Here is a 16,616-nt window from a genome sequence, read left to right as displayed (position 1 = left end):
GTATTTGCCTGTGTTTGTTAATTGGGAATAAAAAAATTTTTGTTCATTCATTCATTCATTTTCACGAGGGTTGAGGGGGTGCTGGAGCCTATCCCAGCTGTCTTCAGGTGAGAGGCGGGGTACACCCTGGACTGGTCGCCAGCCAATCACAGGGCACATATAGACAAACAACCATTCACACTCACATTCATACCTATGAACAATTTGGAGTCACCAATTAACCTAGGATGTTTTTGGAATGTGGGAGGAAACCGGAGTACCTGGAGAAAACCCACGCATGCACGGGGAGAACATGCAAACTCTACACAGAGATGGCCGAGGGTGGAATTGAACTCCGGTCTCTTAGCTGTGAGGCCTGCGCGCTAACCACTGGTGCACCCATGGGAATAAAGTTTTTAAAAAATCATAATAAATCAAAATCATAATTACAACAACAAAATTTACAATAAGAGACTTAAAATATTCTGAAAATGTAAAAATAAAGCATTAGCAAAAGAAATCAAAGTGGGTCTCGCATCCATTTTTCAGTATGTGGTCCTCTGTGTAAAATGTGGCCACTTTCTTTAGTCTTTACTACCCTCTGATGGTCAGAATAGGTATCACACGCAGCTGAGTATTTGTAATGGAAGGAGTGCAATATTTTGTCAGTAAGCATTGTATAATAATTACACAAAATTAGTTCATTTAACGTAATTGTTTAACCGCATGATTGTATGTGGTTAGGGAAGAGTCTGCATATTATTTTGGTTTATTGTGCACATCATGGACACACGGTGGACGAGTGGTTAGCATGAAGGCCACACAGTCAGGAGATTGGGAAGACCTGGGTCCAATTCTCCGCATCTCTGTGTGGAGTTCTCCCCGTGCATGCGTGGGTTTTCTTCGGGTACTCCGGTTTCCTCCCGCATTCCAAAAACATGCTAGGTTAATTGGCGACTCCAAATTGTCCATAGGTATGAATGTGAGTGTGAATGGTTGTTTGTCTATATGTGCCCTGTGATTGGCTGGCGACCAGTCCAGGGTGTACCCTGCCTCTCACCTGAAGACAGCTGGGATAGGCTCCAGTATTTTTTCCCAAGGAAGAATCTGAAAAACATGGGTTGTTTTATATGTACCATCTTGAAATTTACACACGCAAAATATCAGGTGGAACCAAATGCCCCCTTCCCAAGTAAGACAAGATTTTATCCTGTCACTCACACACAGACTAACGACTTGGCAAAGTGCAGCCAGCCGACCCACTCAGCGAAGGCGTTATTTACCAGCAATTGATGACAGAAGTTCAGAGTTGTCTTATACTGGGGCCAATACAGTACGTGACGTTCATTCATTTTCTACCGCTTTTCCTCACAAGGGTCGCGGGGGTGCTGGAGCCTATCCCAGCTGTCTTTGGGCGAGAGGCGGGGTACACCCTGGACTGGTCGCCAGCCAATCACAGGGCACATATAGACAAACAACCATTCACACTCACATTCATACCTATGGACAATTTGGAGTCGCCAATTAACCTAGCATGTTTTTGGAATGTGGGAGGAAACAGGAGTACCCGGAGAAAATCCACGCATGCACGGGGAGAACGTGCAAACTCCATACAGAGGTGGCCGAGGGTGGAATTTAACCCTGGTCTCCTAGCTGTGAGGGTCTCCTAGCTGTGAGGGTCTCCTAGCTGTGAGGTCTGCGCACTAACCACTCGACCGCCGTGCCACCAGTACACCAGTACAGTTTTAATTGTTTTAACACTTGTATGGAGAGTCATGCTTTATGCTTCACGCACTGGGAGGCAGGTTCAGAGGCGAGGGAGAGATTCACACAGAGTAGAAAAGAAATGCGGAGGTGTGCGACACCGTGTGATGTTAAAGGTCACAAGCTGTGTATCGCTGTTTGATCTGTGGCTCTGTTCTATTTGGGCTCCTGACTCTGACGTCGGGGCTTCAGGCTCAAACAGATTTTCAAATGTGGTCCCCCCACCAGCAGGCAGTAAAAGTGAGCTCCCCCCACCCCCTCCCCCTTACTTGAAAGCTCTTCTGTTGTTTGCTACCAGGCTCAGACTTCCACAGCCACTCACCCATCACGCTAAAGATTACGATCTCGCTTTTCACATTTGTCCTTTTAAAGTTTGGACGTGTCTTGTCTGCTCTCGCTGGCTCTGATCAAACATTCGCATCTCAAGAGGAGTCGGCTAGAAGTAAGTTGCGTAGTTCAGCTGCATGATGGGAGCTGTAATGGCCGCTCTGTCTGTGGAGGCCCGCAGGCGTCTCTCTCGGCCCACCTGCCTCTCCCACTGTGGACACAGTGCGGCCAGGTACCATCGCTCAGGTAGGAACTGGGACTTATCCTCATTCTTATTAGTGGCTGGACTCACATTAGGTACGCCTAAAAAATGCTCAAATGTTGAGCTGTAGTAATTTAACTCTATAAGTATAACAAGTATAGTAATACTAATACTAACATACGTAAATATCTCTCTGACAGCAGCAATCGAAACTGAGCATCAATGTGCATTTGTATTGTGGCCAGTGAGTATGGATTACTTTATGGTGTATATTGATTTGAATACTTCAAAATATTTCCAGCTATAATTTAAATCAGACTTTATAATTGCATAATGAGTTCATTACAATATGTAAATCCTTAATTCCAAAAATCCCAGTTTCAAGCCCCATTTTATTGCATCAAATACATAAATAAAAGCAGATATATTAGAAAAGATAGCATATACTTAACAAGTATGTTTATTGGCACGGTTGGCATTAATACCGCAACCCACCACTTGAGGTCAGTAATGTACTAATATTTACAGCTGATTGAATAAATGCTGGCAACCAGTTCTGAGTGTGCCCCACCTCTCCCCCCAAAAGTCAATTGGGATAGGCTTGAGCAACCCCCTCAACCGTGGTGACAAGCATCAGTGAAAATGAATGAAAAGTAAATGAACTACACTATACTCAATACAATATTTGAGGAAGTGCAGCCCAGTGGCAAGAATTACCCTGTGTGAAGCTAAACGTGAGTTTTACTGAATGTTCAAATAAAAAACCTGAGCTGGCTTCATGAGAGGTATTTAAGAAGTTTACATTTGGCTTGTATTGGAGGTGACGTGATCTCTATAGGTCTTTACTGGCTGTTGTGTCAGCAGGCAAAGCCCAGCCTTCCTTTTAAAAACCTGTTAGTGCCCTAATGGCTAGCGCACACACACATACACAGTGAGAATCCCCATAAAGCAGCACTAAGCACACAATTCTTCAGCATGTGTACTACAATCCGCACACAATCCCTTCACAAAATGCAGAGTATCGTAAAATCTGAATTTGACCTTCATGCAGGAGTTGTAAAAATTGACACCGTGCTGATTGAGGAAGAGTGACAGGAAGTGCAGTGTAGCGTGACCGGTGATGTCACTGCTCGATGCTATTTTTCTGCTTAAGTGGTGAAAAAAGTGGAGGGAAGCTCCCCAGCAGTGCCTCACCACAATGATATTGATCTGGATGATACCGGCCTTTCTTTTTGTGTCTCCTTTATTCAACCAAGTCAGTGCATTAACACACACACACACACACTGATCCCCCATCTGGATGCATTAGCAAGTGCGGCGTCATCACTTATCCTCTCTTGACCTGCAACACTTTTTATATTGCATATAGCTATGGCCAGCTGTTGCATAGTTTGCAGTGGTAAAGGTTTAGGTTTTTGTCACCACTCATCACAAAACTGCAAAAAAAGGAAGACAGGGTCTTGGGGAGGATTTAGGGAACGTGGTTTGATACTTTCCATTAAAATCGCATAGAAATTTGAATAAACTGATAAAGTTCCCATTTATATTTCCCTTCATACTCTTATTTTTGAGGAAAATTAACTTGGAGTATGCTCTTTTAAAAAAGTATATTATATATTCATATATTCATAAAATTATAGTTTGCATTTATTTGTGCTTATGAATAAAGGCGTAGGTGCCCATAAATGATCAATTATTCATATTATCATGGAATAAAAAAAATATTTGTCATTTATAGTCGTGTATACAATAAATACGGTATACGATAAAAGAAATTATATAAAAAATAATATAGTTTCAAAAATATGCCATTTGATAAAATATGATAACTAACATCTATATCTATATTACATTTTTATACATTTTGTTGAAAAGTTTTGACTTTTTTTCCTGCATGAATGCACATTCATATTCAACCTTCTAAATGTATGTAATGTTGATTACAATGCAGAGTTACCAGCACCAATATTGATAATTACCGGCCCAATATCAGCATAAAAATGTGATATCGGTCAATATCAATATGGGATTTTTTCCAGATCATAAAAAACAATATTTAAAAAATGCTGCATACTGCTGCATATGTCATGTTACACATATTGGTATCAGTATCGGCTGATAGTGGTATCAGAAATTGAGAGTTGGACAATATTAGTTTTAGGCAAAAAAGCCAATCAATATCTGACATCCCTATTATATATATATATACTGTATATAATTTTGACTTAAGAAAATGTAAATGAAAAAACACAGGTCTGTGCCATGCCATGTCGGCATGCATGTAAAAAGTTATGGTGTGAATGAATTGCGAATAAATTAAATATAAGCACTGCTTCTTCCTGCTCCTTTTCAGACATGTTGAATTGTGCAAATTGTTCCTTCATGTCACTTGTTAAGCATGTCTGAAACAAATAAACATACCATACCATATGTGTATATGCGCATACATATACAGTATGAACACTTCATTTGACCCAAAGCTTTGTGTCTGAGGAAGGTGAAGATGAGGAGAAGAGCTGGATAGGAGAGCAAAGGGAGGGGTAATGGTGGTGCTGAGTGAGGGGGTTAAAAGAGTGCGGTTGACCAAAGTTATGGAATGGCCGAGGAGATGCAGGGAGGAGGCACTGAGCAACTGAGATGGAGAGAAAAAGCAGCAGGAAGAGGAAGAGAGTGAGCCTACAGGAAAGCAGGAAAAATGTTTGGTTGTGAACCTCGAGGTGCAAGAGGGGGCGGAGCCATGAAAGTATGTGCCGGGGAGGTCGTCGCCTCCCTCACTTTGTCAGGATATCCCTCCACTCCACGGATGCACCGCTGTAATTGTGCCTTGACTGACTCTTCCATATGTGGACCTGGGTTTGGACAGAGGGACCTATCATTGAATTGTACCAACAGATGCATGGGTGGATGATTTTGGATTATTGATTCAAGAAGCAGAGCAGAAAGAGGATGTCTAAGTTGTTCTCGGCTTATTTTGAGCACCACAAGACCTTCATGTACTCTTTATGGCTGATCACTGCTTGATAGAACATTCCCAGTTTTGTAGCAAATGTTTTGTCTTCTTCTGCATACAATGGGGTGATTTATTTGCAGTTTAAAGGCATGGATGATAGAGCAGACTTTGTTTCTGTCTTGTTATAAAAATGGATGTAAAGAGTGGCTCCAAAAAGTGCACTTGTCCATCTTCAGCAATACACAATATATGATTTAGTGTTAAGCGATGACGTGAGGACCGATAATAGCAGTTTGGTTTACGAGGAGAAATTTGCAGGAAAGTGACTTTAAACGTCTCTTTTAATGCGCTGTGATAAATGGCCCCGTCTTCCCTCCTGGATCCAAACAGGGAGGTTGTCCATATATGTCGGCTTCCACGTTTTTTCCACTTCAGCATCAGTGTTGACATTACAAGCCGCTTGTTGGTGTCTTGGATACAAACACATGCAGTCTCCCACCTGTCAGGCTGCTGAACACTGGTGAGAACACTTACTCGGAAAGGACGGCCCGGCCCACCGTGACCTGGGTCGGCCTGGTCTTTCATCCTCAAGACTCGGTCCTCTTCCACTCCTCCACAGCCATGGGGATCCAAGGCATGGAGCTGTTTGCCATCGGAGTGGTCATCATTCTGTTTATGGCCGTTCTTAAGCAGTTTGGCATTCTGGAGCCCATGTCTTCTTTTGAAGGTAACACCATGGCACAAAAACCTCAATGTTGTCAGCCACTGCAAAGTTGACCTACAAAATGTTGGGGGGGGGGGGGGGGGGGAATAAAAGAGTATACTGGCACAAAGCCTGGGGTAGACTTGTAAAAAGAACAACAGGCGACATTCTGTTATTGTAAGCTTTGACTTTTTATTATTTGTTTCCACCAAACTGCATTTCTATTCAATTAAATGTAAATGTTAAACTAACAACACAACATTGCTAGCCTGTTGTTTCCCTTATATGAGCACCGGCATCAAAATGTCATATGGCTCGATGGTCGTTATACGGTAGGATGGTTGGTCGTTGATGAATGGACTGAGTAGGTCTGGAGGTAGCCATATAGGGGACAGTGAGCGCTGTCGTTACATGAATAGCAGGTTGATGCAAAGGTGAATTTGAATGGACCCACAATGGGTTAAATGTCTGGGTGGTATACAGTTATAGATAGGTAGGTGGGCAAGATAAGGATAAGCTGTGTAGATGGGTAGATGGTCGATTGTTGGTTCAATGGCTGCTAAGTACTTATTTATATGCTAGGAAGGTAAGTCTATGGATTTGCCATTAACTTGATAAATGGACTTAATTGGCATAAGGGTGACCAGGTAGGGCTGGTTACATGACGGGACCAATAGACAGATAGATGGTGAATTGATTGATGAACTGATAATGGGTTACATGGTTACTTTGTGATTGGTTGATGAATAGACCTAGAAGGTATGAAGGTGCCCAGATGGGGAAGATGACTAAGACTAACTTGATGGGGCATTGGCTAAATGGATATATACATAGGTAAAGGGTTAGATGGATATGCTGTACATAGGGATGCATGTTCAATATACTGTATACCAGGGGTCTCAAACTCAATTTACCTGGGGGCCACTGGAGCTAGGGTCTGGGCAAGGCTGGGCCGCATCAGGTTTTCCATCAGGTTTTTTCAGATTAAAATTAACAAAGCATTATTAGAGCCCTGTAGACATGACAAAACACAACTATAGTCACATTTATACTTTTTTTATTTACAACATATTGCGCAACTGCAGGGTCTTGAGACACATGCTAACTCGCAAACTAGAGAGCTAGCGACCTAAACGGTAGCCTTCAAGTTGTTTCCTTTAAACTTAAATAGCCAAACACTTACCACTTCCATACGGATAGGGAGAATAACTATTAACAGTTATTTAACCTTTAACATGAACATTAATCAAACGTAATAATTTTTTCTGGGTACATGATACCATACAGCATCCATATCAAACTTGCGCCGGCCGCACTAACATTAAACTTTCATATCAAGGCGGGGGCCTCAAACTAGTGTCCTGCGGGCCACACTTGGCCATGTATGTATTTATTCATGTATTGCTGAGCCTTACTTTTACACTATATTGAATGGAAATTGATATGTGCAAAGTATAAAGACCAAGCAGAAAACAGACGCTCAAGTTGAAGCAAAGATCGAGTTTAAGCCTTTTGCCATGAAGCCCTTTAGAGCAGACCACCACCAAGCTCATCACTTGACTCTGTTCATATCGTCCTATATTGGTCGACCCCGCTGTCACACCCAGTATTGATGAATTGACGGGTATGGTTGAATAAATAGTAAGATGGCAGGTTGGTGGGTGAAAGTTGAAAGGATGGTAGTTATCGTTATAGCCAGAAGGTTGGTCAGAGACATTGCCGTTGGGTTGACGAATGGGTGTGAAGTCGAGGATTGTTTGAAAGATGGGCAAAGTAGCTGGGTGTATAGTACCTAAATGGGTGAGTGATTGGGCCAATGGTCGGATGGGTGGATGTATGTTTCGTTGGAGGGATGCATGATAGGTAGTTATAACCAGGTTTGTTTGATGACTAGTTGGGTACGTATGGATGACGGCAGTGTAGCCAGTTCAGTGGATATAAGTTTTTGATGAATAAATACCACTGATGTCCTAGCATGGTGGGCCAATCAGTTTGCTTATACAGTCAGTGGGTCATTAGGACAGATCTTCTGGAGCCATGTAGGTCTTTCTGACTTTGGTCTTTGTATCAGAATGTCTTGTCGTTAGCGTGCCAAGACAATTACAGCAAGATGGGCGCCACATTAGTCTTTGTAATATTGCTCAGCATCAGTAAGTAATAAATTCAACAAAAGCCCCAGTAATGTTCTTTGCTTTTATTATTCATCACTCCTTTCAATCGCATCAGCTCTCTGTCCCCCGCCTTCTGAGCCTGTAGTGATACACCCCCGGTTTAGCATTACTTCACATTAATTATACATGTGGTATTGAACAGGTTTTCTCTAAGATCGCCTAAATATGGAACCCCCGGAGAACACCTCCAGGGCTCTGAAGGACACTCGTCATCCCTCAGTACCCTCCCACATTTCTCCTTTTCTCCTCACATACTTCATACCATCCCTCTGAGTCAAAATGAGCTTATTCTTTTTTCCTACCACTGTGGTTATGTTTCTGGGAACAAGCTTTAAAATGTTTTGGTCTAAAACCAAAGGAAATTGAAAGCAACTCGACACCAACTGAACCGATTACACCCTAATTTGTTTACATCATTCACCAGATACCTTTTTATCACATTAGTGTTTATACCTCGATAAATTCAATGTAAATCACAGTAATCTCTGAAGTGAGACTATGAATGAAAGAAAGCCACAGACATTGATTGTTGTCCTCTCGACTATGATGTCACTTTTGGGTTGGCTCCAGTTATGTTTCGAATTGCATTCTCATATCAGGAATTGATGTTTTTACCACATTACTGGCTCCTTCATGGATTTATTTGCTTGTTTCCTTGTTGGAGTGTTGGTAGATGTTATTACATGGAGAAAAAAAACGAGTTTTTAAAACTTATCAACTTTAACTAATTTAACACAATAGTTTTAACACAATACATTCGTTTAGGTTGAAATAAATGTGGGATCAAAATGGCATTTTAATTATTTTCAGTAGGGCCTTTTTTTGTAATTATGAGCAAATGTGGGTTTTTTCGGTTACTCTGTCATTTCAGGCTAATGGAAAAGACAGAACAGAAATGACAATTTGATTATTATTTTTTTAAACAAGAAAAATGTAATGGACTTTTAAGTATTCTATCCAGCCTATCCAGGAAAATATGAATGACGGACTATTCTTACACTTGTTTGAAAACCTAAAATGTATTAACCATCCCTACGGGTTCATGTGGAGTAAATGCATTTTCCTCTGCAAAAAGTCTTTTTGTTGTTGTTGTTGTTGTTTCCAGGGGTCTCCACTAGAGAACAGCAGAGTGCCACGCTCCTCAGACAAGATATTAAGTTTTGTGCACAATTGTAACAGAACCCCAGGGAGTGAGTGGTCCCAGTTCCCTTTTCATTACACTACAAGAGTGTGTCAGGACTCCACTTTGTGCTCTTAGGTCCCTGTAAGCACATCCCAGAGGGGAAAGTGGAACAATTACAAAGTGGGTCACTGTCAGAGTTGCCTGGGAAGGAGGTGTTACTACAAACTGATGATAGAGTTTGTTTTGATGACAGTCATAGAAATGTAGCATTTACCTAAATTTGTCAATCGACTTGAGGTAGGGGGGGTCCTTTTGTCTCTTCTAAATATTTGGACCATAACAAAGGGAGTCGGATTATCTCTCCTTGTGCAAAAATGCTCCCCCGAGATCCGCTGGTGGTGAAAAAAGGGGCAGTCAATTAAAATGGCAGATCTAAAAAGGGACACAGTCAGGGAAAAAGTGTGACAGAAAGAGAGTGACGAGCAGAGTGGGTGACAGGATAGTGATGAGAAGGAATGGAACCATGAGAAGGTAACAGCAGAGCAACCCAACTGAGGAGACCGTGCAAGGAAAGTTATATAGAAGACGAGGGCACAAGATGAGCGTACGGTGGGAGACAGAGGGCCTTCAGACAGTTGGCATCGTGTGTCTGGTCATCATGTTCCTCAAACTGATGCACCTGCTGGGCCTCATTGACATCACCGAGACCGGTGAGGGACCAGGATCGCTAGTATGTTAGAGTTGTGTGACGAGAAACTAGTTATTGTTATATTCTTTATTGGTTGATTGATTGTACTTTATACAATGCGTTAATTAGATGAGTACTTTGGCTGATTACTTTGCAGTCGTAGGATGATAACATATATTGTCCTCATATGGTGTCTTGGAAATGTGTTTTTAGCACAAAGCTGGATATATTGACTTGAATATAAGATGACCCACCCTTGTCATGAACCAATTTTTGAAAAGATGTATTCAAAGAGGCTGCACGGCGGTCAAGTGGTTAGACCCAAGTTCGATTCCACCCTCGACCATCTCTGTGTGGAGTTTGCATGTTCTCCCCGTGCATGCGTGGGTTTTCTCCAGGTACTCCGGTTTCCTCCCACATTCCAAAAACATGCTAGGTTAATTGGCGACTCCAAATTGTCCATAGGTATGAATGTGAGTGTGAATGGTTGATTGTCTATATGTGCCCTGTGATTGGCTGGCAACCAGTCCAGATTGTACCCTGCCTCTCGCCCGAAGACAGCTGGGATAGACTCCAGCAATCCCGCGACCCTCGTGAGGATAAGTGGTAGAAAATTAATGAATGTATGAATGTATTCAAAAACAAAATCTAAGGCAAAAACGATCAATATTAATGAAATCCGATTTTAATTGTAATGTTTTGCTGCTCTACTCTGCTTCATTGATCGCCATTACAGTATCTTAAAATTGGCATAAGAACTCCTCCTCTGTTGTTTGCCAACATTTTGCTTGTACTCCTCCAGATCACTGGTGTGTTTGTGTGTGTGACAGGAAGAAAAGCTCTGACTCAACTTGGTTTTTGTTACATTTTCTTGCCGATATAATGAATGTGATGAAAATGATTTCTATATATTGAAGGACAAGAACAAATTCTGTAAAATGTCTCTGAAATACCGGATTTGCCCTGAATATAAGCCAACGCTGAATATTTTAATAATCATATTTAGTAGCTGCTGGATAGCTGTTTGACGACTCTGCTTCATTGATCAGCATTATCTTGAAATTCACATCATAACTTGTTGTTTGCTAACAGCCTTTGAAACACTTTTCCATGTGAGTGACAGGAGGAAAAGCTGTGACTTGCTCTGGTGCATGTGTAAATCCCGAAACTCCGAGTATATGTCTTTTTCAGGCTTATTTCTATAGGGAAAAGTCTAACATCCAAGTCAATATGGTCATTTTATTATTATAAGTACTTACATCATTTTTGGAAGAATTGAATTTCATTTTTTGTGCTAAATGCAAAAGAGTGATATTGTAATGCAAAAGTCCTTAGCATCAATTTTTGCAGCTTTGTGACATAGCAAGTCATTCACCAGCCATAACATTAGGTACCCTTGACACTGTCAGAGGTTGTTATTGAATTTAACAATATGTTTATCATTGTAGTTACATTTGGTATTGGTGTACAACTGTAGTGCATCATACTGAGAGCTGTTTGTGATCATTTACCCTGAAAAAGGTAACCAAAATATCACAAACTTTTCAGTATGATGGATGTCGTGGATGCACCCAATGTTATGGCGTTGTGAGTGTATAAATATGCTTATTTCAGACATGGCTGCAGATATCTTGGGTCATCACCGCCTATCCTCACCCGTTCTAGAAACACCTTGAATGTGTGTGATCTGACTCTTTTTCTTTCTTTTGTTTTTTTTCCTCTTACTTTCACTTTCCCCGCGTTGCTCTGTGACTCTTTTTCACTCCATTCCGGTGCTCACACCTCCTCCTTCTCTGTTCTCTGTCTAAAGATGGTGAGTATGGAGACGGTTGGAAGTCCACCTAACATCCAAATGTCCTGGAAACTCCTTGTCAGTCCTCCTTTGTTTGTATTTTTGAATGAATACTATTTTATTTATCCCGGCCATGCAGTGCTTTCTCTTAGTGTGTGTGAACTGGCAACCAAGAGTGCGATCAAAATCAATGAAGCACAACGAGTTAGGTGTCAATTCCGCCATAAAGAAAGTACCTCCTCCTTCCTGTTGCGTGTGTAGTTTTTGCCTATTTACCTGCTTTCTCTTAAATGTGTGATCCCAGCCCTCCCCCAACGTTGGCCTGTATCCACGCACTCGACATCTGCCCCTCATGCCCCCTGCATCTCTCCTCATCTGCCCATCTCTGCATCACTCTCTCTATTGTCCCTTCTCTCTGCCCTTCTCTCTCTGTACCACAGACAGCAGCGACAGTGATCTGGAGCTGTCGACGGTGCGTCACCAGCCGGAAGGCCTGGACCAGCTGCAGGCTCAGACCAAGTTCACCAGGAAAGAGATTCAGTCTCTCTATAGAGGCTTTAAGAATGTATGTAAAGCATATTTGCACTGTTTTGCAATCATTAGGTCATATGCATTTGTTTGCAGCTTCCTCAATGAAATAGTTTATACAACTTTGACATATTGTAGTATATTGATATATTGTAGTATATCAACTTCTCATCATATTACAATTTGAATGACTTTTGTAATAATGTTTCGACTTCCTTCCACTTTTTTTCTCGTTGTATTAGGACACATTTGTCAAAAAATTATGGTTTATTCAACTTTTTCTCATAAAGTTGTAATTTTTTTCTCATTATATTATGACATTTTCTCTTTATTTGAGTTTTTTTCTTTGTAATGTTACAACTTTATTATCAAATGTTTTTTTAATCATAATACTATGATTTTGGTTTTGGAATATTGTAACGCCGAAAGTTTTCACTTTTTTCTCATACCACTCACATTATCACAATTTTATTTTGTAATAAAATCACTTTTGACTGAATGGTTACTTTTTTTTTCTTGCAAATTACTATTGTTTTCGTACAATGTTCCAAATGTATTCCCATAACATTTATATTGTAATATGCTGACTTTTTCTTGGTAATGTTTCACTTTATTCCACATTTTTCTCCCAATAATATAACTTCATTTTCAGAATAATCACTCTGTCATGTAGTGGGCCGACTTCTACTGATGCATGCCTTATTTCCTCAACCCAGGAGTGTCCCAGCGGGCTGGTGGATGAGGAGACATTCAAGTCGATCTATTCTCAGTTCTTTCCCCAAGGAGGTCAGCTGTCCGTCTTCTATCCATGTTATCTCTCAGCTTTGATAATGATCCATCATAAGTCTCTCTTGTCCTCCTCACACAGACGCAACCACATATGCTCACTTCCTCTTCAACGCTTTCGACATCGACAGAAATGGCTCTATCCGTTTTGAGGACTTTGTCATCGGCTTGTCCGTGTTGCTCAGAGGTTCTGTCACTGAGAAGCTCAACTGGGCCTTCAACCTCTATGACATCAACAAAGACGGCTACATCACCAAAGAGGTCCAGTCATAGGAACCCATGTTAAATTTACTGGCTCATGTTTTGCTTGAAAAGTGGCTTTTATTTACACACAAATTCATTATGCATCTTGTTGAATCTGCAGGAGATGCTGGCCATAATGAAGTCCATATATGACATGATGGGCCGCTACACTTACCCATGTGTGCGAGATGAGGCGCCCTCTGAACATGTGGACAAGTTCTTCCAGGTTCTCAATATATTATGGCACAAATTCAGAATTCTGTCCCTGTTATGAACTCTTGTGTTCATGTTTACCCCTGTGTACCTTTGCTTATTGTGTTGCCCAGAAAATGGACAGAAACCGAGATGGAGTCGTGACCATTGAAGAGTTCATTGAGACCTGCCAGAAGGTGACCAAATAATACTCTTTATACTCTTCTTCTTGTCACATGAGTGACCTGGACAATACACAGACAATCGGGGGTCCAAAGTTTTGAAAAACTAAAGGATGCAAGGGCCATTTTGTTATTTTGTAAAGCAACACACGCAGTAATACTACAAAGTTATAATATTTCAAGAAAAAACTGTGATAATGGTGAAAAATAATATGAACTTTTAAAAATACTCTTTTTAATTAATTTATTTAGTTTATTCCAATAGTATGTAGATTTTATTCCAGTAATACTAGAAATTTCTCATCAATCTAATTTTACAAAAATTACAACTTTATATTTTCTTTTCTTTCTCTTATTACGACTTTAAAAAGTCACTTATTTTTTCTTTAATATTTCAACTCTATGTTACTAAAATGGCATTATTTCCCCCTCTCGTAATATTATGAGTTTATTCTCCTAAAATTGCAAAATTGCACATTTTTTTCCTGTCAGAATACAACTTTTCATTTTAATATTTTGACTTTATCCTCATAAAATTACAGCTGTTTTTTCCTCACTTTTGCTGTTGTTTTTTTTCATCATTTTCATCCTATTTTAACTTTGTTATTATTATTTGGATATTTATTTATTATTATACAATTTGGAGTCGCCAATTAACCTAGCATGTTTTTGGAATGTGGAAGGAAACCGGAGTACCCGGAGAAGTCATGTAATACTAAATATTTAAAATGGTATACAATTTTATATGATATGCTATTACATTACAATGTATTGGATTGTATTTTAAAAATCAAAACATGATCAATAAAAAAAATTAACATCATATAGTATATCATCATAGAAATCAAAATACAAACTTGTAATTTTGTTTAATTAAAACAATTGTATCTGTCTGACATTATCATTATCTTTTTTCTCCCAGGATGAGAACATCATGAACTCCATGCAGCTGTTTGAAAATGTGATATAACCAATCAAGATGCTGCTTGGAAATATTTTTTCATCAAGGAGACACTCACAGAATACTAGCATCACACACTTAATACGAGTACTGTAAAGACACAAAGAGGGTTTTTTGTTTCATCTGTCACCATGCTTCTTTGAGTTGCACCTTGCAGATACTTGTGCACATGAAGGACTGTCACAGACAGACGATGAGCTTCCTGGATAGATCACACATCTTTTTATGTGTGTTTTATGTCCTCAGTAAATGGCACAAAAGAACATGAAAGATTGAAGTCATGAGCGCCAACACCCCAAATGCTTGGACTCACTAATTCCCTTTCATTCTTGCACACTCAGTGCACAACGTCAGTCATGCTGCGCACACTGAAAAAGAGAAACAAAGCATGTTTGTTATAGAATATGTGATGTGGAATTAGCCTGCACTGTAGTTTAATGTTGATGCGCCTGGTGCACAAATGAAGGGACTTTTGTGTATATAGGGTATGTAAAGCTGGCTGATGGGTCTGATCAATGTTTAGTGACAGCTCCCCGTTGAATTAAAGATTATTCCTTAATTATTGTGTTCTTTTGTAGTTTTTTGGAGATTATATTGAAAATGGAGCCAAAATGGCAGCGTATCTGTGCAATAGTGCGACAAACAAGGACTGTAAATGTGGGTTTTTTTTAAATGCTGAATGGAGGCTTTATGTTGGTTTTTCAGTATCTACTTGCATGATGACTCTAAAGTGCCACAGTATAATGTACAGTACAGTGGGACCTTTGTGACGTGGGTTAATAAAGATGCTGGCGACTCCTGTGACCTCCGCTCTGAGTGTCCTCTTTTCACAACAGTTCCCTCCAGTGCTGGGGCATCCTTCACACATAATGAGCTAATAAGCTAACACAGGACAAGTGTGACAGGGTGAAAGAGACATAAAATGTAACATCCATTGTCTGCAAATGAAAGATGATGGATGCATTGAGTCCATTAGTTTGACATTTCTTCTAGTTTGACCGTGTTTCACTGCAATAAAACAGTGCAGAACAAACCAAGCAAAGAGCTTGATGTGGCTGAAATGTCAGCTTTGTGTCTGCTGGCATGAATGCATCGTTTGAATCACTGAGATGAGGAACAATGAAAGAAACATTGAAAGTGTCATGTAGTTTATTATTGAAATCATGGTTTGTCCATTTTTTAACTACTCAGATACAGTATTTATTGCAGGGAGCCTGGGGGACTACTGTTGTAGTTCTCAGTTTTCACCAGCAGAGGGTGGCTCATGTTATGAAAGGGAGGTGGCTGGTTTTCAAAGTGTGGCACAGGGAGCCTCCCCTTAGGGAATATAATACGGTTGGACTCCGTTTACACTCTGACTGATTATCTATTAATTTAACCTCTAAACATAACTGAAATTAGCTGAGTAAAATTTCGTTTTTCTTTATTTTTTTTCAAGCTGCTCAGCCTGCCAGGGGAGTCTTGTCTCACATATTGAAAAACCAAATGCACACATTATACTACTTTATACTACTTGTTTCTTAATGTGCAGTAGTTTTATTCAGCAGCATATATCATTATGTACTGTAACAGACTGCTGCTTCTCATCCCCCATACCTACCTGTAGATACAATTAATGTACATAAAGATATTCTGGATCATGCACTTGTATTAAATTACTTATTTATGGGTGCTGCTACTGTAACTGTCCACTTTGCTGCGCTTGTATAATTTCATATAAAAAACAGGACATGTATAGTATATGTTCTATTTTAATATACGTTAAAATGTTTCCGTTTGATGCATTAACAAACTGGGGTACAGGGTGTATTGGGTGTAGTATTTCTATTTTTAGTGTGGAGGTTAAATGATTAACATAAGGCTGCAACATGACTACGGTGCTGTCTGAATGCATTGTTAACTGTCATTTACGGCAGCGCTAGAGGTCAGTATGGTACCCTCAAAAGACAATACAATGTGCAAATTTAGAAAAGAATTTGACTAACAATGAAAATTCATTTTAGAATAAAGTATTGTTGTAAAATA

At 40.1% G+C, this 16,616-nt stretch overlaps 1 protein-coding gene across 3 annotated transcripts in view; it reads left to right on the top strand.

Moving 5' to 3' along the window:
* The window catches only part of kcnip3b (Kv channel interacting protein 3b, calsenilin), a 34,691-nt gene extending 19,174 nt beyond the window's left edge, over positions 1–15,517 (top strand). The window contains exons 1-7 of one of the 3 annotated variants that reach the window (XM_058070936.1): positions 2,339–5,949; positions 12,140–12,264; positions 12,944–13,013; positions 13,096–13,274; positions 13,378–13,482; positions 13,583–13,645; positions 14,553–15,517. In XM_058070936.1, the coding sequence (XP_057926919.1) occupies positions 5,844–5,949; positions 12,140–12,264; positions 12,944–13,013; positions 13,096–13,274; positions 13,378–13,482; positions 13,583–13,645; positions 14,553–14,600 (696 nt within the window). In that variant the 5' untranslated portion in view covers positions 2,339–5,843 and the 3' untranslated portion in view covers positions 14,601–15,517. Of the gene's footprint in view, positions 1–2,338; positions 5,950–6,078; positions 9,930–12,139; positions 12,265–12,943; positions 13,014–13,095; positions 13,275–13,377; positions 13,483–13,582; positions 13,646–14,552 lie in introns of those variants that run through there. The other 2 variants (XM_058070935.1, XM_058070934.1) reach the window with 2 other exon arrangements.
* The last annotated feature ends 1,099 nt before the right edge of the window (positions 15,518–16,616 follow it).

This window comes from Doryrhamphus excisus, chromosome 4 (genome assembly GCF_030265055.1).
Source record: "Doryrhamphus excisus isolate RoL2022-K1 chromosome 4, RoL_Dexc_1.0, whole genome shotgun sequence".
NCBI lineage: Eukaryota > Metazoa > Chordata > Actinopteri > Syngnathiformes > Syngnathidae > Doryrhamphus > Doryrhamphus excisus.
The sequence above is the reverse complement of the archived record's forward strand: the minus strand, read 5'-3'. Positions and strand labels throughout refer to the sequence as shown.